This window comes from Vollenhovia emeryi, unplaced genomic scaffold (genome assembly GCF_000949405.1).
Source record: "Vollenhovia emeryi isolate VEMERY1.0 unplaced genomic scaffold, V.emery_V1.0 DF939200.1, whole genome shotgun sequence".
Lineage (NCBI taxonomy): Eukaryota > Metazoa > Arthropoda > Insecta > Hymenoptera > Formicidae > Vollenhovia > Vollenhovia emeryi.
The window spans coordinates 448,831-475,268 of record NW_011967166.1 but is presented as its reverse complement, the minus strand read 5'-3'; the positions used below and the strand labels follow the sequence as shown (position 1 = coordinate 475,268).

General features: G+C 40.2%; 3 protein-coding genes across 4 annotated transcripts; 1 reads left to right on the top strand and 2 right to left on the bottom strand.

Moving 5' to 3' along the window:
• Nucleotides 1–5,762: 5,762 nt before the first annotated feature.
• LOC105561811 (elongation of very long chain fatty acids protein AAEL008004) lies at nucleotides 5,763–20,466 on the top strand. The gene is made up of 4 exons (XM_012012135.1): nucleotides 5,763–6,145; nucleotides 11,507–11,644; nucleotides 13,592–13,834; nucleotides 18,814–20,466. The coding sequence occupies exons 1-4, from the start codon at nucleotides 5,807–5,809 to the stop codon at nucleotides 18,991–18,993; spliced, it is 900 nt and encodes a 299-aa protein (XP_011867525.1). The 5' UTR covers nucleotides 5,763–5,806; the 3' UTR covers nucleotides 18,994–20,466.
• A 1,346-nt stretch (nucleotides 20,467–21,812) lies between these two features.
• LOC105561810 (NADH dehydrogenase [ubiquinone] 1 beta subcomplex subunit 7) lies at nucleotides 21,813–23,680 on the bottom strand. The gene is made up of 3 exons (XM_012012134.1): nucleotides 23,443–23,680; nucleotides 22,449–22,617; nucleotides 21,813–22,044 (listed from the first exon to the last, which is right to left on the bottom strand). Exons 1-3 carry the CDS (start codon nucleotides 23,642–23,644, stop codon nucleotides 21,960–21,962), a joined length of 456 nt encoding a protein of 151 aa, XP_011867524.1. The 5' UTR covers nucleotides 23,645–23,680; the 3' UTR covers nucleotides 21,813–21,959.
• Nucleotides 23,681–24,336: 656 nt separating this feature from the next.
• LOC105561809 (probable U2 small nuclear ribonucleoprotein A') lies at nucleotides 24,337–26,142 on the bottom strand. 2 transcript variants are annotated; one of them, XM_012012132.1, is made up of 4 exons: nucleotides 25,879–26,142; nucleotides 25,745–25,785; nucleotides 24,932–25,508; nucleotides 24,337–24,673 (listed from the first exon to the last, which is right to left on the bottom strand). In XM_012012132.1, exons 1-4 carry the CDS (start codon nucleotides 25,958–25,960, stop codon nucleotides 24,633–24,635), a joined length of 741 nt encoding a protein of 246 aa, XP_011867522.1. In that variant the 5' UTR covers nucleotides 25,961–26,142; the 3' UTR covers nucleotides 24,337–24,632. The 2 variants fall into 2 exon arrangements, with proteins under 2 accessions (XP_011867522.1, XP_011867523.1); XM_012012133.1 differs by lacking the exon at nucleotides 25,879–26,142 and having other exon boundaries at nucleotides 25,674–25,751.
• Nucleotides 26,143–26,438: the final 296 nt, after the last annotated feature.

Genomic DNA, 26,438 nt, shown 5'->3' with positions numbered 1-26,438 from the left:
TGCGAGCGTACACTTATTATATCAATTCGCCTACTACAGAGAGAAACTGAATTTGCATATTTTACTGTAACCCAGTTACTTGTTTGGACATTACAATTTTCTTCGAGGCAAATATAATAACGTATACTCATTAAACCGCAGTCTGGGATGCTCTCATAACAGTATCCGTCAGAAAACTCGATAAACAAGAGAGAAACAGCTTAGAAATTTAAAACGAGTTAAAAGAGAAGCACGCGATCCGCCGATCTCTTACATCAAACTACAAAGTAGAGCATCCCGCAGTCAGACGTAGAGTTGTTTGATAGTGAAGCTTGCGAAATAAGCAACTTTCAAAGAACTCACTACCGCATTGCCTGGCGCGTGATGGATGCTTTCATACTTCGTCTTCTCTCCCTTACTCCCCCCTAAGCCTTCATTTATTAACAATGTCTAGCCTGATACGTTCGATCCAGATTATATTTAATAGTTTATTAAAATATTCTTTGTGGAAGGAAAAACAGCTATCCTACCGGGTGGTTTGCACAAATTTCGCCTCGCGCTAGATTTTTAGTCCCGCGATCTTGACTCGGCGCAATGATTTCGAGACGGTGTTGCATGCACAACGAACGGAAAGAATCCAAAAGACAGAGAGAGATATGATCGTATGATCGTAATTTTTGCAGACAGCCTGCCCACGGTGATTTGCTCCAAGATACCTCATAGGCACTGACGATCAGCAATCACGGTACCCCGCCGTGCGCTCTTACTGGGGGTTAATAAACGGCAAACGCTTTCAGGGAGCTGTATCTTGTCCATGCGCCTATTTAAGTTAAGCTCACAATACCGAATGATGAAATAACATCCTCCGCACTTTATAGCGAGCCTTCTCCCTCTACCTGAATCTCGGGTGCAGAATGTGTTCGTCGCGTCAATTTTTAGAGATAAGATTAGAAAACTGGAGTTTCGAAAATCTTGTTTACTGGATATTAAGGTGGCTCCTGCGTAAACCGACCAAAAATAGAAAAAATTGAAATTTAAGTATGTTGTAGTTGTAAATTTTATCTGCGCGAAATTTCAGACCCGGTCGCCGATAAAATAAAATAAAGAAAAATGTTAAAGTTGTATTTTTTAACATTCCAGTAAACGCTAAATAACAGTTAGATAACATCAATATTATAATTTCCTACTCGACAAGATAAATGTAATATAACACCCATGTTGTATTACGTTTACATTGTTAAATAGGAAATTATAATATTGATATTATGCAACTATTACTTGGTGTTCACTGGGATAGGAGTTACGGGCCGATCGCTCGCGGAAGCACTTTGAGGGTTAATATTATTTTATAGAAAAAGTAGATCTTAACAAAAAACGAGATGAACATAATAAATGTCACAGGGATTCAAATGTGCTATTAAGTATGTGAGATCACCGACCTCTGCGAGCAAATACTTATTAGTAAAGTTAAAAGATACAATGTTTCGAGGAAATTTGACAGCTCTTTGAGACTTGACAATATCACATATTTTCAATATGTTTTTAAATGTGCATATATAACCTAGCATATATCAATGCATTTGATCAATAATGCATTAAGTGATATTTTTTTTAAAAATCATATGAATTTATAAAAATTAACGGAACCCCACCAAAGCACCCATACTAACCACTCCTTATTGCAGGAGCCACCTTACGAAGTTTTCGTGAACAAATTTCTTAACCAGAAACGCTTAACTTCATGCAATTATTGTCATAATTGAAAATATTCACCTAGTGACGACGAAAGTTTGTTACAGTGAAGATGTACGTCTTATATACCGTGTGACAATTTGGGTGAGTTGCAGACGTGTTGTTGCCCGTTAAGTTGCCAATAAATAGCGGATGATAGGTAATAATCGGAATCATGATTACGATAAGGTATCGCGTAAAGTTATGCGACGATCAAATTGCATATCTTGGCGTGCATGTGCGCGCTAATGTTAATTTCGTCGGCAAAAGATTATTTCCTCGCGCGGCACACCGCACATAGCGGTATGAGCGGAGCGAAATTTAATTTCGCGAACCGTTATGCGCGCTAATTTCGACAGTGAATTAAGACTTCTTGCAAATGAGTATTTAGTACGTGCTTAATCCCTGTGATCGGCGCTCGTATTATGAGCGAGCGGTGCGAATTAATCGTCGATCTCGCCAGAAAAGAGAAGTAAGCAAATGAATTTTTTGAGGAAGAACGAGGGGGCCTGAGAAGCATTAAGTACCTCGTAATTTATTAAACCAGTTAACAACGCCCGAAAGATGAAATTGCGTTAAATTTTCTTTAACGTACGACTGATTATATAATATAGACATCTAAATAGATACCTAAATACAAATAAATTATAGATATTTTAATTACTATAAGCCAGTATAAACAATCAATTGTATTGTTGTACTCTTTAAAAGTCAGTCAGTAGATTATTACTGAAAACAGTTAATAGTCACTGATTGATTTTTAGAGAATGCGTGACATAACAGAATTATATTATTCAAATGCTACATGATAAGCGACATAATAGACGCTCATATGTGTGTCGCAGGTGTTTATCTTATATCTAACGATGTTGATGATGTTTAGGGAAGAAAAATATGGAGAAACACTGCATATTTATGAGTAAATTCAATTTTGTGTGCTCCGTGTATGTTTTAAATTAGAAATTTAAATTCGAGGTCGGAAGAGTGAATTAACGTGCTGCGTTTTCGGCAACCTGTCAATTTGCGTAATTATCACTCGCCCGTATATTTGCTGCAATGAAATGCTTGTTGTCCCTTAATATCCGCCGATAAATAACAGACTATGAGTAATTACCGAAATAATAATAAGGACCTCGCGTTGAAACATTACATGCGATCGAATTGCATACTTGACGGTGTCGGAACACTTTGTTGCTAACGATTTTATTCAAACTGTTGGACGCACAAAAAGCTCAAAAACATGATTTCATCACATCACTCAAGAAGCAGAGTGATATACCATGTCGAGAATTTATTGGGGAAATACTATTGAGTTAATGCGACTGCTACAAATTGTTGCAAAATTAGACATCTTAATGATCATTAAACGACTCCCCAAGCTTTAACACTAGCGTTGTAGTTTTATTTTCCTTTATATTTTTCTTTTAACACAATGTGTTATATGATTCTTCCGTTTGTTAATTAAAGACGACGAACACAGTAAAAGTACGTCAATTCGCGGTGACCTGAGAATAAGGAAGAAGAACTGTGTAACGAAGTTTTCATTTAACCGCGGGGGACCCAATTACTGACCGCTATACATATATACGACAGTCGTAACACTTTACATAGTCGAAGTATCCGTCCCAAGGAATAGAGACTCAAGATAAATAGTCTAGAATTGCTCTCTCTCTCTCTCTCTCTCTCTCTCTCTCTCTCTCTCTCTCTCTCTCACTCACCGAAAACGATGAATAGTCACTGATTTACAGTTATAAGCATACCACTGCGATTTTCAGTGCTATATGTATAACTGCAAATCAGTGACTATTCACTGTTTTCAGTGATAATCCACTGATTGACTTTTAGAGAGTAGATCAGATATTAAATGATGTTCAATCGCGATTTGTTAGATATCATATAACGTTCGTAAATATGGATTGTTCCTCCCCTAAAAACGTAGACTGAGATAATCGGAAGTTCGCCCTCCGACGCTTTAATTTCACACATCGCGCGCTCGGCCACGTTGCATTTGCAAACTGATTCGGCAACTGACAATTTTGCTGCGGTCGCTCGAAAGGAACGAAATTGGTGATTTATTAAGCCATAGAAAACAAGGCGAAAGAGGAAGATGTAGAGAGGCGAAGGACGAAAGGGAAACAGGAGACCGGTTCACATCCGCGCGTAAGTCGCAGCGAAAGCGCGACATGACGACGATGACTTCGCGATAACGCCGGGATTCTTAAATGACGTTCGCGACAAGCTTCCTGACCCATTGCGTTCGCTGATTGACGATTAGGATGACACGTATATGTAATCGTGTCTGTAAACGTGAACGGAAAGAGTTATCCGGGGATCTCGTCCGATTGCAAAATTTAACTGTAATCCTCAGCTCGGCATACGAATCTCTGATTTATTATATATGTGCGTATACACACACGTTCGTCGCAGTTTTTAGTGGAAGAAGCAAAGGACGCGATCGCGCTCATCGTCGTTTTAGTAAAATGCGTAAAACGCGATGTCGCTCGTCCGCAAACAGTTAATTAAATATTAATGTTCCAAATAATTCCTCTCTGTCTTACAGTGCGATAAGCTTGAAAAATCAACAAAATTTTCTTAAATCTTTTTAAAGCGTATACGCATATGTTTTTGTTCTATTAGACTGATAATTGTATTGATCTCCAAAAGAGATACAAGAATTTTCATTTATAATACAAATTTGCAAATTATTAAAAATGATAATCCCATATGTGTAGTTGTTTTCTCCTTGAGCAGAAATAAAACATCCGGAAAATACCAAACTTCAAGGGACCTTACCCGAACTAAAATTAATTGGTGTCCGAGTCGGTCCGGCCAAACAACAAATATAGGTCGCCAGGACCAGCCAGTGCCTGACAATAAACCGGATTGGACCGGGTATTTGCCTTGATATACAAGGCTTCAGAAATTCCTTGAGACTTTACCAGGGCATTAACTCTTTCACTACTAAATGAAAAGCGGCTTGCTGCAAGCGTTAATCCTTCATCAAGTTATAGAGAACAGCTGCAACTCTCGTTTACGTGTCAGTGGCGTTTAGTTGGCTTGAGAAAGATATACAGAGAACGATTTTTACAATCTATATTATACAGGATGTCCCATTTTAATCGATCACCCCTCGTAACTTTGCAGGGAGCGGTCTTATTGTTAGAGAAAAATGTTTCAGGCAAAAGTTGTATGGTTTCAAGGAGGGACATAAGACAGTGTCATTAATTTGTCCATGAATTGAAACCAAAAATTAAACAGTATAATAAACAATAGGGGGTTTCATTTAAAATATTGAAGGTGATCTTCACGTGATCTTCAAGCAACTATTCAAGGTCCCCCTTGAAGCCATACAACTTTAGTCACAAACTTTTGCCTGAAACATTTTTCTCCCTGCAAAGTTACGAGGGGTGATCGATTAAAATGGGACACCCTGTGTTAATAATATTCAGGAAGATATGAGAAACATGTATGCCTTCGTTGTGAAGAATATTAAACTATTTTATTATTAACCGACATAACGAATTCAGTCGGAAAAAAAACAGCCTAGGATTTAACGTTAAGAAAGTGACTCTAAACGTTTCGATCATCTGTATTTTGAATCTCTCTCGATGTTGGTTTTAACTCTGACGATTTATGTAAGTCACAGATTAAACCATAAACCTTTATTTAACTGAAATTACTTTAAAGATTCCTTTTTTTTCATTAATAGTCGCGGTTGCGAATACGTCAAGGATAATTTTAAGTCGTTGACATCTATCAAAATTAGCAATAATGGAATTTACGCTTTACAACGGGACACATCGTCTTTATTAATGTTAAAAACTGCGTACTTATGTTAACTCTCTTAACGTAATTAGACATGCTGAAGAAGGCACTGTGTTGCCAAAACGCGTACATGTAAACTTTATATATTTCTAAAATTAAATTTTGTATTTATCATCGAACGTCCAAAATTGGCTCGTTTAATGCTGACTGGCCGTCAGATTCAAATTTGATTATTAAACTTTTTCTTCGTCAATCAATTCGGTAAATAAATATTATACATATAGAATATATTGTAATTGTATTTTTACTAATATTAGCTTGCATTTTTTAGATGGCGTCAGCGGCAGCGGAATTAGTGGCGGAGAGAGAGCCGGAGCTGAGGCTCGAGATGACAGACTCCAATAGGACCTTCGTAGGTGCCCAGGGCCTAGTCAAGATGGCCCTGGATCAGTACACGGAAATCCTTACGGCAGCTTCCGATCCACGAGTCAGTGACTGGCCGCTAATGGATTCACCTGTACCGACAATCCTCATTGTGCTCCTTTATCTGTACGGCGTTCTCATATTCGGTCCGCGTATGATGGCCAACAGAAAGCCATATAAACTCAGAGGAGTCTTGGTGGCATACAACGCGTTTCAAGTCGTCTTCTCGCTGGAGATGCTGTATGAGGTAAACGACAAAGTTTCGAGAAAGTAAGACGGACTTTCGATTCAATATCAAGTTTCATTTTGTTGCGGAAGAATGAAAAGACTTTTCCACAAAATATTTTACCAATACAAGCCGACGTAATGTATCCGATTAAATGACGTAAAACAATTATCTAGTTTGCTCTGAAATCGTTACGGTATAAAGCGAAATATCAAGTTGAAGGAGATACAACCGTCAGATAAATAAGTATGGAATGATAATCGTGTGAATCAGTAATTGCCCCGACGAAGAAGCGCACGAGCTAGAAATCCTGTAATTTGCGGAATCATGCAATCCCTGGGCGGGGAAACGGGCTCGTGTAGAATGCAATAGCAATAAGGAATAGAGAGAGACAATAAGAGCGCGTGCGTGTGAAAGAGAGGAAGAGAAAGAGAGAGTCTCGATACGACCTTCCATGTCACCCTTGACTTTCGCGTTTCCTCACAGCCATCATTAAGTTCTCGTTATAGCGTACATGACGTACAAAGTTCACGAGCGCCGACGATCTGCCGGGATCTAAGGACTCGGCCGGCGGTTAGAAGCCGGTCAGACAACTTACTCGTTATATAGGTCACGATGTAAGTATGCCGCCGGTACAGTACATGATAGAGATCGAAAATGATCGGATAGCTAATCACGAGGGGGATTACGAGCTACCAAAGCGGACAGCCACGAGTAGTCCTCGTTTGCGAGATCGATACGCTAACAAGTGTGACGGTGAAAGGAGACGAATAGAGTCGCGTAATTGTTGACAAAGATCGAGGAAGAGACTTCGACCTAGAACTTTGTCAATTATATCGCGCGAAATGAACGCGTTTAGTTTATCAAGCTGATACCAGATAGATATAATTCCCATAGGTGTGTCTCAATTAAGCTTCGCCGAATATTATCGAGTTTTTACGTGTAGTAATAGATAATTGAGCGAATTAAATTATAATATTGTGTATCCTGTTGCTTATGCAAATCGCGTGCTCGCTGACAAGCAAACACACATCGACATAATTATAGGGAAACCCTTAATCATGGCTTAATGAATGGATCGAAATGAACGTAAGTAACATGATCAAGCGTAATTTTAAATTTTACTCTCGTTTTCAATTAATCCCTACTATCGCAACTGAATTGCAGGAAACAAGATGAAAGAGTTTAAAATTTGCCTCGACTATCAACTTTCATATTTTAATGCGCATTTGTGTGGAACAAATTGCGTGGAGATTTATATATTTTGATTATAATAATTAGTTTCAATCACTTCGTATTAAATTTAATTAATTTTTCTATCTTAATTAATAATAACCAGATCGATTCACCTCTTAACTGTTTATTATAATTAATTAGTAATTCAGACTCACCGTGAATCGTAAATTCTAAATTGACAGTTACGGATGAAGATAGGCGGTAAAATTTAATTATGCACATATCTGTTCATCGACAAACTACTAGTGTCTCTATAAAAATGGGATTATCATTAGAGTCAGCTCTGTAATGTTACAAAGTCATTATTACAAAAAAGTGTAGGAACTACGCACAAAGAAATACTTAAGAATGGAGAAACAGATTATTTATATAAGTACTTATTATTCTCGTTTAACTTTAAATAGAATCATTTTTCAAAAGGTATAATCAACTCACAATTAGATGCGAGATACGACGCCTGCGTTTGTTTTTTCGTTACGTAAATTATAGTTTTTCAGTATAGTTTATGCTCCCGGTGGGAGAAAACGAACGCAAGCATTATCGATATACACCCAACTCGTTTTTTACGGTTTTTTTTGCCCAGTTCTATGCAATTTTCTTAAGCGAAATTTTTTTAACTTCCGTAAACTTTTGCAATATCTCGTGTATATGTTCAGACTTGAATTGTAATTCCTAATAATAAATTAATGAAGTTTTTCAATCGACACATGTCCTTTCCATATTATCACGTTAAAAAAGCGAGTAATCCTAAACAGATTATATACTTCACTCATCGTTGTAACTCGGTATTTTGATTCATTTCAGCACCTCGATTGTTATTGTCAATCATGATTTCACTATCAATCAATTCGTCATTCTTTATTTCTTCTTTCGTCAGTCTGCATTTGAACCCAATCGTATAAACAGCTTTTCCCATGGTTTTTTTTTCAAGTAACGCAATTTCTTTTACGTGAAACGTATCTAGCAGGTAAAAAGAAAGTTAGGTGTAAGTCCGATAATATTCAATCAATTAGATTGTATTTAGAAGAAAAAATATAAAGTATAAAAATTAGAAATAAAATTGTAATGCCAATTATAGTATTTTCAGCAGTAAATATTCTCTTAACTCCGTTTCGTAAACTTTTTTTTCAATCCCGAACAGAGATTTCTGTACATTGCCGTTTCATAAACGTTTCTCTTTTTCTTTATGACTTTAAATCAAAATTTCACTCTATCTAAAATAACGATATTAGATTAAATGGTATTAGATGTCGCGCGTCGTGACGGTTTCGATTTTCTTAATTAACTTGCAAATAAAAAACTTACAATACAATTAAAGATTCTCCACTTTCCTGCTGATAGCTTTAACCTACTGAATATTAACATGTTCTTTGTTTTAAACAAGGCGAACTGCGTCTTCTCCGCAATTGAAATACTGAGGTCTAATTAAAATATTAAGGTCGAGTTATTTTTACTTGCTAATGATCAACTTGTTTGGAGTATTTTGAACGATTCCATTTCATTATCGAATTCCTGGCCAAAAAAGTTTTACATACTCTTTCACTCCGTCATTTCCATTGTAATCTTAGGCTTATTAACAATTCCACAAACTTCATGTGTCGATAACATACAATTTTGTTTCTCTGTGCATACTCTACGCATATGTATATTTTCCTATATTTATTCTGGCAATTATTAACTTAGAAAACACTATATATATATCCTAAAAAAGATTTAGACATCGTTTTTCGTATATTAAGAACACGGAGAGAATTTTCTCTTAAAATTTATCCTGACAGTTTGAAGAACTTTATGAGAGTTTTTGCAACTTTTACCATACATTTCACTAGTAATTATACTTAGTATACATTTTACTAGTAACTTACTAAGTACACAATAAACATTCACTAGTAAAATGTATTGTAAAATTTCAAAAAACTCTCATAAGTCTTCGAAATACCATGTCTTCCCATGATTACATAATTTTCAGGAGAAATTTCAAAAGAAAACTCTCCGTGTACTTATATCAACTATGTACTTAACATCAAGATACTTGTTTAGTTTCAAAATTATTTCTTGAACATAGCACTTTTAAACGAAAAGGAGGCAACGCATGTGCACAGATTATTTCCCAGTAGCCGAATCTCTCGACAGTTACCCAGTCGATTTGTTATACATGTGCATAAATTATTTCCCAGTAGCCGAATCTTTCGCCGGTAACTCAATCGATTTGTTATACATTCGCACTTATTATACATTCGCTTTGTTACCAGCAAGACATCCTGTTTTCGACCTTTCTTGGTGTATTAAGTCCCGTTTGCACCACTCCTACGGCGCACGATCGAAAAGACGTTAAACTCCGTGCGGAAGGTCAAATAAGAAATGAATTTTCACGCGCCGTGGAATGGATAATGAACGATTGCCTCCGCGCGAAAGTACACTTTGCAGAAGTGACTAACCGCAATAACTGCCGCTTCTGTTAGAGAGTCGGTCAGGAGAGCTTTTTATACACGCAAAATGGCACAGCTTTTCCAACGTGGTTCTGGCCGTTCACTTCGTTTGATGGTTTCGATTTGCTTCAAAATATAAAATCGCGATAGCCCTTACCTTCACACCGGAGCCAACGAAATGCCTTATTGTATAAATTGTCATTGTCAAAAGCAATCGCTGATAATGAAAAGTCGGCCGTAAAATTCCACTTGTAGTTTAATCGAATTCTATTCAAAAGAATGAAAATTTATTGTTTGAAATATGAGAAAATTTACAAGAACGTTTTCATGCTGGAAGATATTAAATAAAATGACTTAACTATGTTCACTTTCAATTAGTGTGGAAGATAATTTCTAACTCGGATATTTGAATAAAAACATATCATGATCATGATTTTGTGTGCGTATGCGTGTGCGCGAGCGCGGACCCGTGGGAGCGTGTGTATGTGTGTGTGCACCATTAAAAGATAAATAGATATTGATATTTTGAATGGAATTCATATGATTAAGATCGTAATTATGCGTACACCTGTAGGCATTCACTCTACTAATTTTTATAACTCAGTTGACATTGACTTTGATACTCACAATTCTTGTTAATGTCACAATCTCAATTCCGTATACGTAGATATGTATACTACGTAGACTTCATAAATTAATCGGCAAAATCATCATAAATCGTCAAATATCATCGCTTCTAATCATCATAAATTGAAATGACGCAATAAATCTTTAATTTTCACTCGTATATTACGATTTACCTATTGTTTGCATAAATATTTTAAGACTTTGTAATTTTCTTGTACTTGCGTGTCAATAGGAAATAAAAATGCGCAATTTCTGTTTGTGCAGAAGGAAGCGAATTAATTTATTTACATTATTATTGAACTATAGAACTCTTGACTTATATCACAGCGGCTGCTTCCGGTTCGAAATATGCACAGTACATAAAAAAGAATTAACCGTCATGGGAAAATCGTCAATATTCAGATGAGTATCGACTTATCGTGTTTTTTTAAATCTTTTATATAATCAAGGTTGGATGTATTATATAATCAAGGTATTATAAATATAATCAAGGTTGGATGTATTATATAATAAATTAAATATGGGATCTGAAACTACAGTTGCTCCTGAAACAGATTTTATACTTGCTGTCATTTTCTGCATGAAAGGTAATATGTGTAGCACAGTCTGTTCCCCAGGTAGATTTTCCGATCGATTTATAATCAATTGAATAACACCGTAAACAACAAAAGAGCATAATCAAATTTATTGAAGACAACGACAATTACAGCGATTGGAAATCATAAAAAGAATTATAAAGTGCGCCGCTCTATAAAGACTAGGTATCTGAACTGCATTATTCCTTCTCCGCCGTAATTTTGCAATTTGTGTTTTACTTTCATCATCTCTCTTACCGGCAGAGAAAAAACACAGTTATACCATTTTTCACGACGTGGTGAAATAAAATAAATATTTGCTCAAACTGATATTACATTACGTCAGGCTATATTACGTTTGACTCTTGAAGAGTTTAAGCTTTCCTGTTAATGTCGAAACGAACGATTTGTGGTAATCGATTATCCTGAACGATTTACGAGATCGCCCGAGAGCCGAAATTGTTACGCCGAAGCTAATTAATATGTCTGACCGATCGTTTCCCATTATTTTGCAGCACTTAATGTCCGGATGGCTGTTGGACTACAGCTATAAATGTCAACCGGTCGACTACTCCCACAATCCATCCGCTCTGAGGATGGCGAACCTCTGTTGGTGGTACTTCATCAGCAAATTCACGGAATTCGCTGACACGGTATGCTTTTATAAATTCGCGTACATAATAGCCGGTAAGCGCGATAGTCACGTGCGAAGCATGCGAATTGATCAGTTTCAAAAACAGATTCTATTAAATTACAGACAATTAAACGTGCACAATACATTGCACATTATTAATTAAATCCACTCGTGTCCGATGGAAACGAGCGGAATGTAATAAACGGAATAAAAACGTCTTTCGATTCTACTCGAAATTGCGGCCTCGGAACAGCAAAGAATAAAATGAGATTGTGCTGTCGAGGTGCATCGTCTTCATAGAATGCATATTATTAAAACTTTTGTTCGGTATCGAGACGCGCAGAACTTTCCTTTACATTCCATGAAAGAACTAAAAGCAATTAATCGCCTGTGAAATGACTGTATAATTCGGACTTTTATCCGGTACCTTTCCCGATATAACGAGATTCAGTGATAAATGTCCGCCCGAGGTTCGGAAATGGAACGGAATGTCATCGATACACCATGTTATCTCTATGCAAAATAGCCGAAACCGGTTCCAGTCGCGCGCGAGATATAAAACTGTATTAAATTAAATCTAGTTAAAATAAAAGGGTGAAAAGTGTTCTATTATATCCGCCTGCGCTTTCGAATCATAATTTGGCGCAAAGTCACTTTTATCTCGAAAATTGCGCGCAGTCAACCAAGAAAAGCGAATTGCATATTTCTTGTGTGTCGTGCCGCGATCTGGTGGAACGCTCTGCATTTTCGACGAATGCACGTATACGCATAGTAAACAGAACCGAAAGGTAGAGAAAGAGACAAGTAGGAAACTATTCCCCGCCAGCGATTCCGCGAGAATCGCATAATTATGTACGAACGCCCGTGTATCCCTTCTCGCGACGCAATAACTGAAGCAATCATTTCCATTAGCGTGAGTGAGCACGAGCGGCGGCGCCGAATCGCTCGTGTCGAGCATGCAATCATGTCGGCGGATTAAAAGAGCAGATAAGATTTAATCAATCGATCGCATTCGTTAGATACCCCGGCCGAATAAATCGACAATCCGCAAAGCGGGTGTTTAGCTACTCGTGTAATAAAGCGTAAGAAAGAGAGAGAGAGAGAGAGAGAGAGAAAGGGCTCGGGTGGTCTTTCGACAGCGCGCGTGCGAAAAACCGAGCATAGGAATCATCGCGAAACGGGCTTTCTCGTTATTCGTTGCTCAATTTTCACAGCAATATATGTTGCCACTATCGCGTTCTATCGCGCCTGGATGACGAAAAGCATTGCGTTTCGTTAATGAAAACTTCCAGGAGATACAGTTCGCGAGTCTCGCATTGCTAACAATTAACGTGACAGTGAAATATCACGTACTCCTCTCTTTCAAATTGAACGGTCGATAGAACTCCATTATTTTTTTTAAAGCTTTAATTTAAGAAACCTCGACTGGAACGAGTAAATAAGTTGTTATTTGAAATTAAGCAAATTACGATCAATTGTTTTTAATGGGTTAAGTAAATTTATGCGATTTATCATTAATAAACAATTTACTCGATAGGTAGCGAATTTTAAAGAACAAAAACTCGGAAACCCGGCGGCTAGACCATTTCCTTAATAGAATTTCACAACGACATTACTCATCGAAGTTTCAGGTATTCTTCGTGTTGCGCAAGAAACACAGTCGGGTGACATTTCTGCATTTATATTATCATTATCTGACACCCCTCGAGACGTGAATATATATCAAATTTATTGCAGGCGATCACGGCCACCTGCCTTCTTAATTTAAATTTCTTATTTCGGAATAGTTTATGCGCCTTTATAGAATTCTTTCACTTTACCTGCAGTGTATCGGATAATAGGTCACGACAGGTGAACCAGACGCGATTCTTAATTATAAGTCAATGAATCTAAATTCAGGCTAAGTGACAGGAAGTTACGAGAGCTCGTAAAATTTCACAACGAACATTACTCATCGAAATTTCAGATATTCTTCGTGTTGCGCAAGAAAGACAGCCAGGTGACATTTCTGCATTTATATCATCATTCCCTGACACCCCTCGAGACGTGGATATGCGTCAAATTTATTGCGGGCGGTCATGGCACTCTGGGCAATCTTATAAACAACGGGGTGCACGTGGTCATGTACGCGTATTATATGTTAGCGGCCATGGGACCGGAATTTCAGAAGTATTTATGGTGGAAGAAGCATCTGACTACTGTACAACTGGTGAGTATACAGTCGTGTCGCGTCTCTTCTTCAAACTCGCACAAATCACTCGCACGTCAAGAATTTGAAATGGAAGACTGATAAAAGGAGAACTGGCAAGAGTCGGAATTAAGACGAACGACAGTGTACGCAATTTTTAAATGGTACGTTTACGTCAAATTACAAAAAGTATCTCTTCTCAGACCGATAGCTCTCGTCGGTTCAGGAGCGCGAACTAATTGTAAGAATTGCGGGGAATTGAAGTTAATTGACAATACATGAGAAACTTTTAAACGGCGCATTCAGATCGAAACCGCAAAATATAACAGAAGTGCCCGGACTCTTTTCTTATACGTAGATAATTATAAGACAATTTTAAGCGCGATTTAACATGGAAAATGATAGAAATAAGAGTCCGCGCCGAATTATATAGATCAATTTAAGGCGGATTATACGTTTGACGTAAAGGAAACTGGAGGAAAATTACTATCTTTTAGAAAAGGAATTCTTTTCTCATTACGCAGCGTATAATTTAAGCCGGCCCGGTATACGTCGGCTCGTAAACACCTGGGTGGTGCGCAATAATGCCGGACCAAACTCCGGGCGGATATAACGCAAAAATGCGACACGTGACCCAATGTTTCCGAATCGAGAGCGTGCGGTAGTAACGCGAGCGAGATTTTTTTTCCCCCCCGCGCACGTATCAAAACCGATTCGCGATACCTTCTTCTTGCACAACGCGTCGGGTTTCGCGCCGAGCCGATAATAACCCGCGTTGTTGAAAGTGAATGGATAGGCACTACTGACCCACTCAGACCGCTTGAAAGATTTAAAGGGTGCACATCGGCAATACGTGAAATATGCTAATCGAGGCGTGTAGTGTGTTTGCTGTCCTCCTACGAATCTACTTCCCAACGCAATGTACGCCTTCGTTTACCGCAACAGCCTTTTCAGATGAGAATCAAGCATTGTGTACCAATTACGATGACGCAAATGGCTTTACCTCGTATTTCGGGGACGGTATATTGTCAAAGAAACGACGCGAGGTAGAAAATGTCGGTAATTGGGGGACAAATTCTCATAATTAGAGATCAATTCACGCTCGTCACACGAAAGTCTGCGGAACGTATTCCGTCGTCGGTTTTTCTCTTGCGTGCCACTTTACAGGTCGAGAGCAGTTTAGGATCCAAAATGGATCTCGCTACGGGTTTCTTGCAACGATGACCATAATGACTTTAAATCAACCGTTTTAAGCGAGTGGGGAAAAACTGCAGCGACTGTTGCCACGAACTTTGTAACTTATGAAATTGTATGCACGAAACTTGTAACGAAACACGTTGCGTATACGCATGAAACACATTGCACGAGGGGATAATGCGTTTCGCGTTTATAGCTTCTAAACGTTGTTTACACCTTTAGTAGAAAGTATTGCATCCCGATATGCACAGAAAAGAAATAAGATTACCAAAGTTATTTTGTCATTCCGCGTGCTGTTAAATTTTTTACTTGGCATAATCATTTATAAAAGTATTTATTTATCATTTCTTTTCAATTTCAAGCTTACGTGTTTGAATATACACACGAATTTTTATCTGAAACTTGTTTTCCCCAATTAAATGCAACATGTTAACACGCTTTGTAACATATCATCCAATTGATAGGAGCTTTTGTTATATCGGGCGTGAGATTGGGATGAAATATTTTGCAAAGTTGAAGCTCGAGGGTCGATACGCATAAATGAACGACCAAAGACCAACTAAAGTTACGATAATATAATAGCAGAAAATATTTCGCAAGCACATCCCGCGCGCTGCGAGGCGTCGGGGGAAAAACCGGCGGGTGTCGGCTCTTGTTATCGGCGAAGTGCGGAGCGTGCCCCGTGCCAGTGCCACTAATCGGAGCACCGCTTAAAATCGCCTTGGTCGCCGCTGGGAAAGAGGGTACGTTCGAAAAACCGGCGACGCGGTCGGCCCGGATACGCGCGAATTGCGCGAACTCGCGGATTCTGGGCCATCGGCGATTGGTGTCCGTTAGATCGGTCAATCCCGGTCTCTACCCAGGCAAAATTTCATGCCAAGCGTACGTAGGTAGGGGTGAGGGAAAGTGAAAAGTACAAGGCGCGTTGGGCAATTCGACTTGACTAGACCTCGCTTTAGCCGGCCGCCGAACTCGGCCAACCACGTTGGCAGTGGCGCAACAATTTGGCATTCCGATATGCCATACGGCACCTGTGTACCACCACCATCGCTATCATCGCGACCACCATTGCCACCACCAACACCATCGTCAACATCATCGCCGCGGCCCGCCGTCGTCCTGATCGCCGCCGCGACCACCGCCGCGACCACCGTCACGCCGCCGCCGTCATCGTCGTCGTTGCAACCGGCGTCGCGAGCTACCACGAACCGGCCGCATACCTATGAAGCCTCACCTATATGCCTCAACCTATCCCAGTTTATCTCGCAAGACCATCGATTCGCTACATACCGGCGCATATGTCCGGCCGAGATACAGGTGTACCAGCGGACTCGCTTTGTGTCCACTCGCGACGCGTTCCCTCGAGGGGTACCGTCGCAAGACGAGAACGCGCAGATAGGGATACCTGCGAGCGGCATTCAGGAAAAAAAGTTTCTTCGATGATGAAAGCGCACACTTTGAAACGAATGAGAGATTTGTAGATACACGGCCGTTTAATCTTTCAACGTATCGCGATTGCGGCATCGGCTACTGCGCGCGCAAAGGACTTAAGAGATAGCCGATTGTTTAAATGGATAATGATCGGAAATTCATAGTTTGGCTTGAAATTTAATTTGGCGTAACGAAATGAAACGGCGGGTTCAAAGAGTGTGGGAACGTGGTAGTCCGATCACTTTTCAATAAGAGTCTCGGCGCGAGCACTTCGAACTCTTAATCAATTTGTCACGCGCGAGGATGGCGATTGGATTACATTGACAAAAAATATTTTTAGGGCTTACTTAATCGTGATGCGGGGATGCATTGGCATTTGAATTGCTGAAAGCAAAGAGAATAAAATTCTAATAAACTATCCAGTCCCCGGGAAATTCCACACACTCGCTGCAATACGTCAATCACGAAATTAGTCACGACGTATTGTACAGGTTGCAGAAAATGATACCGGCAACAATCAATCAAACGATTTCGTGGGTTAATTAAGATTTAATGATTAGCTAACTGGCATATTAGATTATTACGACAAAAAATATTTCTTTCGCGGTTTTTTTCCGATAAATTTCATAATGGCATCTTTGATATTTATAAGTAAGCAAACAGCTTTAGCGAATTACCGGGTCTCTAAAAAATTCTTGTTCTAAATCCCGTAATAGATACGTGAATGTAAAACGACATGAAAATAGTTTTACTCGCTCGCTCGCTTTGATATTTGATACCGCGTTTTTATTTTAATTTTGCGTCTTGTTAAATCCAATTTAACTGAATTTAATGTAATTAACGGTATTTATTTAAAAAGACAGTATAAAGAGAGAGAATAAAAAGTGTTAAGAATTGTGTAAAATTTACAATATAGATTCTTTATGTCAGCAATGTGAATATTTTTAGATTTTTTTCATCAGTTATTAATTTCTAAAAACATTTATAAGTGTTTCCGTGTTTCCACTTTTATGTCGCAGGAAAAGTTTTATCGCGCAATTCTGTGTATCTACATAAATTTATTCAGTTCTTAATTGATATGCGGCAAGTCTTCCACGGAAGAATCCGTCAAAAAATCTCGAACTTTGTTATGAATGTTCTCAGGAACTAACCGGCGAAAATTTCTAAAAACAATGCATAACACTGACATTTTTTAAAGCACTTGCGTTTTAAACTTTATGCAATCCTTAATTCATTTCTGATTCTCCTTGCGATTTTCGTAACGATATCTCGAGACACCTGGGATAATCCCATCAGAGACAGCGCGTTCGTTCGCGAAACGCAATTATTCGTAGAACACAGCCATTCGCTCACAAATCCCGTTTTATGTGCCGCGAAACAGGATTGACGTAGGATTGGACGCGACACCGAATCGGTGACAAAGTAGTGCGATCGTTTTTGCCAAGAAATTTACGGCGAATTATTCGCACGCCGGAAACCCTCGGCCATCGCACGCCTCTACGTACTTTCTGTAAGTCGGTCAACGATGTTTGACATTTATGCGTAACGACTCACCCCGATGGATAAGAATCTCTTTTCTTTCGCACATTTTATATCGACCTTAGAAGACAATTAAGAAATGCCAGTGGCAAAGTAAACCTTACACAAAAGAAGTACCGACAGCACTCGCACGCCACCAATATTGTCCCATTCACGGGCTGGCCTCTCGATCGTCGTACGCTGAGAGAGAACGACATGCGCTGGGTATATTAGATATACGGATAGTTATTGCTACATACTGCATTGCGTTCTTTCTTCGAATCGCTTAATGAATTCGGTTGCAATACAGAGTTTATCGAGTCAACTGAGCAATACGCAACGCACGGCTGTGCAGGAATTGAGAAAAACATAATGCGCGCGCGTGGTGTAAAATACAACGGGGTCGGCCCCGTGAAGTGTTTATTTAAGAAAAAAGGAAGGCTTAAATTAATTATACAAGTTACAATATCCGTATGAATCGTGACAATAAAATTTTTATACATAAATTGCAAGATACACGCTCCTGCGGTCCCGCGCTTTCACGCGGAGAGCATTTTTTTTCGTAGAAATTTATCCTGAATATTGTGTAATCGTGGGACAACGTGGCATTTCGAAGAATTCTATAAGAGCTTTTTGAAATTTTATCACACGTTTTACCAGCAGAATGTGCGTTAAAATTTCACAAAACTCACGATTACGTGGCTTCCAGGGTAAATTTTAAAAGAAAATTCTTCCCCCGTGCAGAATTGAATGTATATATATTTTTTTTTTAGCTATCGACAGTTTTACTCACCGCTCATAGATTCTAGTGTCCGTATCGCTAAATCTGTTGATTTGTTGAATCGATTTTGCAGGTGCAATTCTTCCTGGTGTTCGTGCATAGCGCGCAGGCCCTCGTCTTCGATTGCGGCTACCCAAAACTGGTCGCGGCCCTCCTTCTACTTCACTCGACCATCTTCTTCGTGCTCTTCTCCGACTTTTACAGGTCCGCTTACCGCAAAGGAAAGTCCACGAAGGAACTCAAGGCTGAATAGAACACACGAGGGACATACGAAAGGGAAAATCTTCGTTCTAACGACGAACGAAATGCGCAATACAACACGTACACACATATCGCGTCGAAATGTAGCTCCTTTCTATACCGGTGAACTTTTACGTCGTTGATGTATCGATAAATGAGGGACCCCTTGAACGGTTCATATATTCGAAAGTATCAATCGTCAGTAAGGTGCGGATAAATAAATGCAAATGCGCGCGTCCTAATACAGAAAAACGAAATTTCTATTGTTAGATTCTGGAAACAAAACGGAATAATTCAAATGTCGACAAAAAGGCAACTACGGCGCCGAGCGAAAACTGCGCCGGCAGCGATTTATGATTCTTATATATAAATTAACAATTATAAAGACTATCGCAAATAGTGCGAGAAGAAATCTCAGTAAGGAAAACTGACAAATGGAGAAGGAGGGTCAGTCGGTTAACGGGTCATAACGGGTTAATGCCATTGTATCTCTTATCAGTTTAGCAAGGCGATATAGCGAAAAGTCCGCGATGGCACAGGGATCGTCCATTAGAAATTCCTTTACGTCAGGCAGCGATCAAATGTGGCTGTTTAGTCGCTTTTACAGAGATAAGTTATATTAACTCTCGATGCATAAACGTCGCGTCGAAATGTCTTCCTGATAGATAATCGAGGTCAAACGTTTCACTGGTGCGGAGCGTAGAGATTGCTTCCGTACGGAAGAGGATTTTTATTCGTTGTACTCTGCCCGGGCGTGTATCTTCGGGATATCTCGGGTCTCGCGTGCAGGACATCTCGGATCTTGGGTTAACTTCAACAGCCTTAAATGTCACTTCGTACATTTTGATCGGCCCCCGTCGCTTAATTAAAATCATTCTTTATGAAGTTAAGAAACGAGGAATAAGTTAAGTAAAATAAATGGCAAGTATTATTTGTAAAGCCTGGAATTTCGAGGCTGCAATAAGCGCGGGGAGGAACGCACGGACGAAACGAAGTAGCAATAAAACGTACATGATAATAATTAGTAAATTCCATCGTTTTAGACACGTAACACAAAAGATGGTGTATACGACTTGAAAATTACGTTGATTACAATTATAAAAATATTCCGTCGTATTAGACTAATTGATCTTGAAAATTATACAATTGTGTGTGATATTCGTAATATTCAGAATCAACGTGAGGTATCGGGATACAAGTTTGAAGACCTTTTCACACGCATGATATTGCTTTGCGCAATTTCTAAATAATTTCTGCCGCTAGTTAACTAGTGTGAGGGCCGATTTTTCCAACCTCTTGGTAAACTAATAGTTAAATTATATGTCTATCTTTTTTCAAAGGAAAAACAAAGACACACACATGATTTAACTATTAGTTAATTTACCTAGAGATTGGAACAACCTGCCCTAAAACGAGAAAATACATATCTGACGAGTTTATCTTTGCAATGGCTGCGTTCGACAGGAAAAGCTGCTTTGCAACTGTTGTAAAATTCGTGAATCTGATTGGTGTGTTCTCTCAATCTTGTGTGAATTTAAGAGCATACGCCAATCAGATTCATGAATTTTACAAACAGTTGCAAAGCAGCTTTTTCTGTCGAACGTAGCCGTTATATTTAAAACAATCGAGAAGCACTGCTTTTCGATTCGAGAAACGGAACAATCGGGAAATATACCTATATGCTCGACGAAGAACCGAGGAGACTGCCGCATAAACCGCAGTGCGGTACGAATTACGACAGGCTCCTGCCATTAAATAAATTTGTGTCGAGAAACGTAGTTAGAAATGTGCCAACGAATTCACATATCCATGACGTGTTATGATAAAGAAAATTCCGTTTTCCAAAAAAACAAAACTTGCTGGCAAGTTACTACGAACGAACGAAGCTTACGACTCGTCGAAATGATGCACTAATAAAAATACGGAGATCTTGAATTACTTCAATATATTTTATTGCTTCGATTTGTCTTAAGAAACTCACCATCCTGTGAGGCACAGAGAGGCGATATATTATATATATATACATATAAAAGTGTATCGTTTGATTTTTAACGGAGAGAAAAGTCACGCGAGACCACGCTGATGTTTCACAACTTATTCTACGTCCACGGGATTACATAGCGAGACGCGAGATGACGAATATCGCGAGGCGACAGAACCGGCGCGGACACACGGTCCGACGCCGTCGGAGAGGACCCGCGGAGTTGCACGTCCGCGCGGCGCTTCCCGTTTTATCGATTCCCTCGATGAGGCTGCGCAGCCACGAGGAGCGCAAGAGGCGATACCGCGAACGCCGCGAACAATGCCGGGCGACGGCCGAGGGGCGTTTGCGACGACACTCGGGGTTTAACAGTTGTACGATAGAATGATAAGAGAGAGAAAGTTATCAAATCTCTCGACGTGCGAGACAATAATCTCAGGGTTACGGTTCTCGCGTACGCCGGTCGCGCATGCACTACCTTGTACATATTGCATCTCCCTTTTTTTTTGTAACGAAGAATGAAATATTAATTAAAATATTAACACTGAACGTAAATTGTTTCGAGTCTGCGACTAAATTAATTATTTAATCGACTCGCGAAAGGGAGACCGTTATCTAAGTATAATTGGACACAAGTTTCCGAGATCGAATCTACTTGTCCATATAGGTGAATAAATTATTAAAAATGTACTTTAAATAAAACATATAATAAGTCTCTCCCCCTCTCTCCCTCTCTCTCAGATTTTCTAAACAGAGTGCGAAATAAGTTCCAGCATCTTGTTAGCATGGCATTGTCAGCATGGAACTCGTGTCGATCTAACGTAACTTGTCAAGGATCATCATTGCGTTTGTCTATTTCACAAAGTGGAAAATTTATTGTTAAATACATTTTATTGATATAGCTTATGTACAGTGGCGGGGCACAATCCCGCTTTTATATAAGTGCAGCCTAAGTTACCGACGACGATGAACAAGATTTATCAAAATCCTATGAACTTTCACGCTGTCGCCGCCTGCTGTATCCTCTTTTGTCTTTCGAGGAGGCGACGTTCCCTTTCGTATTCCTTCAATCTCATAGTGTAACTGCAACAAATACAATATTCTTACCAATGTGTACCTGGAAAATTTATGCACGGTATTTCAAGCAACATTGGGATATACTTGTATTTTTATATTTATGGCACATATACTAGAAGCTACAACTGTCGTAAGAGGATTAGAGCATATGCGAATGGTCGGGCGCCAACAAAATTTACCGCTACGAAGCCTACTAGAAGAGGTGACAAAGTTAAACATAAGACGAAGGCTGATATTACATTTGTCGCACGACAAATTTTTTAAGTGTGTCGACTAGCTACAAGCTAGAAAATTTCTAAACACTCGAGAACTCTTCTATCCCGCAGTGAATCAACGCGCTCGAAAAATTTGTTGCACGACAAATGTGATACCAGCCTAAAACACAGAAACACAGAATTAATAAAACTTACTCTTCAACGTGGCACCGGTTATATTCGTGTCTTTCGTGCGCACACTTTATCATGAAGGGATAATGGCGCCTCTTACACTCGTGCAGGTCCATGTACTTGTGGGCGCAATAATCGCGTCTGTCCAGGGGGATCTTAAAAGCCATCATATCTTCCTCCGAATATGGTATCACTGTAAATTCGGCAGACAATCAATTGACATCTAGCTAAACTTACTACTTGGTAAACTTACTTAATAAAGTTTGAATCGCAAACGCTACTGCTGTCTTGGCGCAAACAGCGTTGACATTCGAAACGTGGCGTGCCACGATTTTCCAAATTACGTTCGGTGATAAAACGACAAAACCTTGCACTTGTAAAACAATCAACGTGAACAATTATCTCCGCGAAATTAAGCGAATATAATTACACGCAGCATAAAAGTAACAACTTGCCGACATGATCTGACAATAGGTTCGACTCAACATTTACAATCTGCCGGTCGTATTCTACTATCAGATTCCGTCACGGTTCCTGCTGGCAGTCCGCCAACGAAATTTCTAGCAGACACTCAGCAACAAACAGTCGGTTTCCGAATAGATTTAACTGGCTGCTCTAATTGCGGATGTAAACGCGGAGCAGATTGCCATAACACGGGTATAAATTGGGACGGTCAGTAAAATTGTTATCTGTTACTGGCAACTTAAGAGATTTGCCTCGGTGGTCGAATTGTCGAGACGCCCGCTTAGAGTGCAGGGAAGTCCAGGTTCAAGCACTGGCCGAGGTGATATTTTTTCGCAATAAATCGTCCCTAATTAAAATCGCCAGTTGTGTCAGCCAGTTATCAATTTTCACTCTCCACAATTATGCTGTCCGGTCTCGACGGGTAGGCCTAGCGGGGTGACAAGAAACAGCGAACGTCCCGTGTCCAGACGATCAGTCGCAGACGCACACTCGGCTGATAGCGAGATACTGCGCGGCGAAGGCCAAGTACTAGGTTAGACTCGAGCATACTTGCCCCTAGGTTTTCGACCGTTCGGAAATCCGAACATCGGGTCGAACGTCGGTTTGCCGTCGGGCACGGGCATCGTGTCCGGATGCGTTATATAGGTAGCGATCCAATTGCCCATTGTCTCCCTCAAGTCGTGTCCAGCGGGGCGAGCAGCCGAGAGAGACCCGTGAGCGCACCGTCGCGTCGCGCTGACATCTATCCTATCCATCCACTGACCCAGCTTACGTAACGCGCGCCCCTCAGCCAATTGCACCGCACCACTTTGGAACATTGTTTATTACATAATTTTGTTTTTGTTCATCACATAAATTGACGATTGTTCGTTATGTATTGCAATTTGTGGTTGTTCGTTGTATAAACCACGGTGGTCGAACTGGTGAGAGGTCCAGGTTCAAGCCCTGGCTGAGGTAAATTCTTCGCGATAAATTTAAAAAATTATCTTCGATCCGGCGACGGCTCATATTGCCCATCATTTTCTCTTCCTTTGTTCCTCTCTATTTTTCATTTTAATTAGTTAAAAAATTAAAATCATTTAAACACCAACACATCCTGTCTTGGCTCTTATATCCTGTATTATTTGGTATTCATGATTTCACGTTCGGAGCCTTACAAATTTTATTTGTTCATTATATAAATCGTTAAATCAGTGGCGCCAACAATATACGAAAATATCTGGCGATTGTACACCGACCGGTAATAAATCGTTTCGCGTGAAGGAAATTGTCTCCCCACTCGTTGAGAATTCGTCGATCGGCTAGAGTGGAGAAACAAGTCACTTCCAAAATGATGAAATTAAAAGTCTTGGCGCAAGCTGGACACATTACGAATACACTCGTCCCTCGACCCGCGAATTTACGGGCATGTTTAGGGACGCGAAGGGAGATTCAGTGACAAGACGAGTCGCTTGAAGAAATTCTTTATTGACTCTGCTGAAATAAACACACAGATATATTAAAATAGCGTTCAGTGTAACAGGTGATTACGAAAATCGCTTCCAGGCTAATTTCCACATTTTATTTTTACAAAAAAGCAAATTCCGCGTTACTCCAAAAGAGTACCACTGTAGTAGTAAATCCGTGTAGTATACAATTTCTTATCAGCATAATATATGCACTGTTATCACGCCTCTACTCCGTCAAAACTGCATACTTACACTGGGAAGTTTGTTTTGTACTTAAATTAATAATCTCAGCAATTTAATCATCATCCTCTTCCATAGGCTCCGCGGCTCCGCCACCTACATGTAGCACACAATACAATATTAAACAACAGAATCCATAGTGGCGGTTCTCGTTTCTAGATCTGCGAGCGTGTCTAAGGCTGCGGTCAAACTGCCGCTACCAAGTGCTTAGAGATATTTTTCTTTCCCTTTTTATCAATAAAGGTACAAGGAGGAGAGGAACGCTGCGAAGTACTTGCAGCGGCAGCTTGGCCGCAGCCTACAATGTTAAATATCGCGTGTATGAAAGTACAGAACGCGTGTGAGCTCACGCACCATTTTGCAATCGTTCCTCGCCAGGTATATGGCCCGCCTGCAGCAATTTACTGAGCCTCTGTACCTCCTCCAGGGAAGACGCGTTCGTAATGGCTTCTCGAATCTTGTTACGCTCTTCGGGAGTGGTCAGAGGCTTGTCCGCGGACGTACCCGCCGTTTGCGCCTTCGCCTTCTTGGCTATCTCGCGCGCCATCTCCTTGCCGCGCTTGCTCCTGAAGTACTCGGTCGCCGTCTCGCGTTCCGCCTGCTTGATCTTTCGGAAGTCCAGCAGCCTGAGCTGGGGAAATCTGTAGACGACGTACTGTCTGTACTGCGGCTTAGCGGACACCGGGTTTTGAAGCAGGCACAAGTTCGTAAGATTCTTCAGCTGCACCAGAGGCTCCAGGTCGCCCAGCTCCTGTATCATGTTGCCGGTCAACATGAGCGTACTCAAGTTCGGTATGCAATGCTCCAATCCCTCGCCGATCCTGACGATGCGATTGTTATTGAAAAACAGGGTCTTTATCCTCTTCAGAAGCGGGAAACCGTCCAGTTTGCGTATGTCGTTATCGGAAAAGTCTATCGTGTCGAATTGATCCTACAGAAAAATGTAGTGTAATGTAGTGAACAGCTGTGAACTTCGTTATAAGGATCGTCTACAATAGATGAAGTAAGCCTGGCGTAAGAAGTAAGGGTAGGAGTAAAGAAATTAATTATTTCCATAGTATCGCGTGCCGTTGGCTTTACTGCTTACAGTGCTTACTTCCAACGTAGACGGTCCTACAGACTCACGACCAGACGCGGATCGTCGTTTCTCGTGAAGCATGTACCTACCAAAGTCGCGCCCAGATTCTCGATGGTTGGTATCTTGTATCCTGCAAGCATACCAGCGAGATAGAAATGATAAAACGAGCTTGATACACGAGACAACAAATATGACAGGTTTCATCGCGCGATCTCGCACAAACCTCGCAGATCTAACTCGCGATCCCGCACGGGATTGATGTACTGCATCGACTGCTCTATAAGCTCGGGCGTCAGTTTCACCATCGTGAGCGAATTACCAGGCTCCTCGCTGCTTCTGACAACGGTCCTCTCTCGAGACACCTCACGCCGACCGCGCTTTTTTTCTCTTTTTCGTTTTCCCTTCTACGGCGACACCGTCAACTGTTAGGTTATTTAGCGTACGCGAACGTCCGCGCCGAGAAAACGAGGTTAGGACACCGACGGGGGTAACTGGCGCCGCCAACAGTAGAAGCGAGGAAACCGCTCGCGAAACGTTGATCGATATCAAGTAGTTCTGCTTATCGACCGTTTTGAGTATGTGCGCGCTCGTCGGAAAACTGGATCGCTGCCACCGCGGTTGTCGTTAAAAACAGGACTACGACAGATATTTCAGTATATTTCTTTTTCTTCCCCCATCCAATTTCTGGTCTAAAAACATATTCTTCAAAGTTCAAAAAGAATTTGAAATACTAGATAATAGTATCTCTAGAGAGATAATAATATCTCAGAAAGTATTAGGCAA

What these genes read in the sequence shown, in the direction of transcription:
- LOC105561811 (XM_012012135.1), top strand. Translation starts at nt 5,807, where the DNA reads ATGGCGTCAGCGGCAGCGGAATTAGTGGCGGAGAGAGAGCCGGAGCTG. An exon ending in CGCTGGAGATGCTGTATGAG is followed by an intron (nt 6,146 to 11,506) that starts GTAAACGACAAA and finishes ATTATTTTGCAG; the next exon opens with CACTTAATGTCCGGATGGCT. An exon ending in TCACGGAATTCGCTGACACG is followed by an intron (nt 11,645 to 13,591) that starts GTATGCTTTTAT and finishes TCGAAATTTCAG; the next exon opens with ATATTCTTCGTGTTGCGCAA.
- LOC105561810 (XM_012012134.1), bottom strand. Translation starts at nt 23,644, where the DNA reads ATGGATAGGATAGATGTCAGCGCGACGCGACGGTGCGCTCACGGGTCT. An exon ending in GAACGGTCGAAAACCTAGGG is followed by an intron (nt 22,618 to 23,442) that starts GCAAGTATGCTC and finishes CCGAATTTACAG; the next exon opens with TGATACCATATTCGGAGGAA. An exon ending in AACCGGTGCCACGTTGAAGA is followed by an intron (nt 22,045 to 22,448) that starts GTAAGTTTTATT and finishes TATTTGTTGCAG; the next exon opens with TTACACTATGAGATTGAAGG.
- LOC105561809 (XM_012012132.1), bottom strand. Translation starts at nt 25,960, where the DNA reads ATGGTGAAACTGACGCCCGAGCTTATAGAGCAGTCGATGCAGTACATC. An exon ending in TCGCGAGTTAGATCTGCGAG is followed by an intron (nt 25,786 to 25,878) that starts GTTTGTGCGAGA and finishes GTATGCTTGCAG; the next exon opens with GATACAAGATACCAACCATC. An exon ending in AGAATCTGGGCGCGACTTTG is followed by an intron (nt 25,509 to 25,744) that starts GTAGGTACATGC and finishes ATTTTTCTGTAG; the next exon opens with GATCAATTCGACACGATAGA.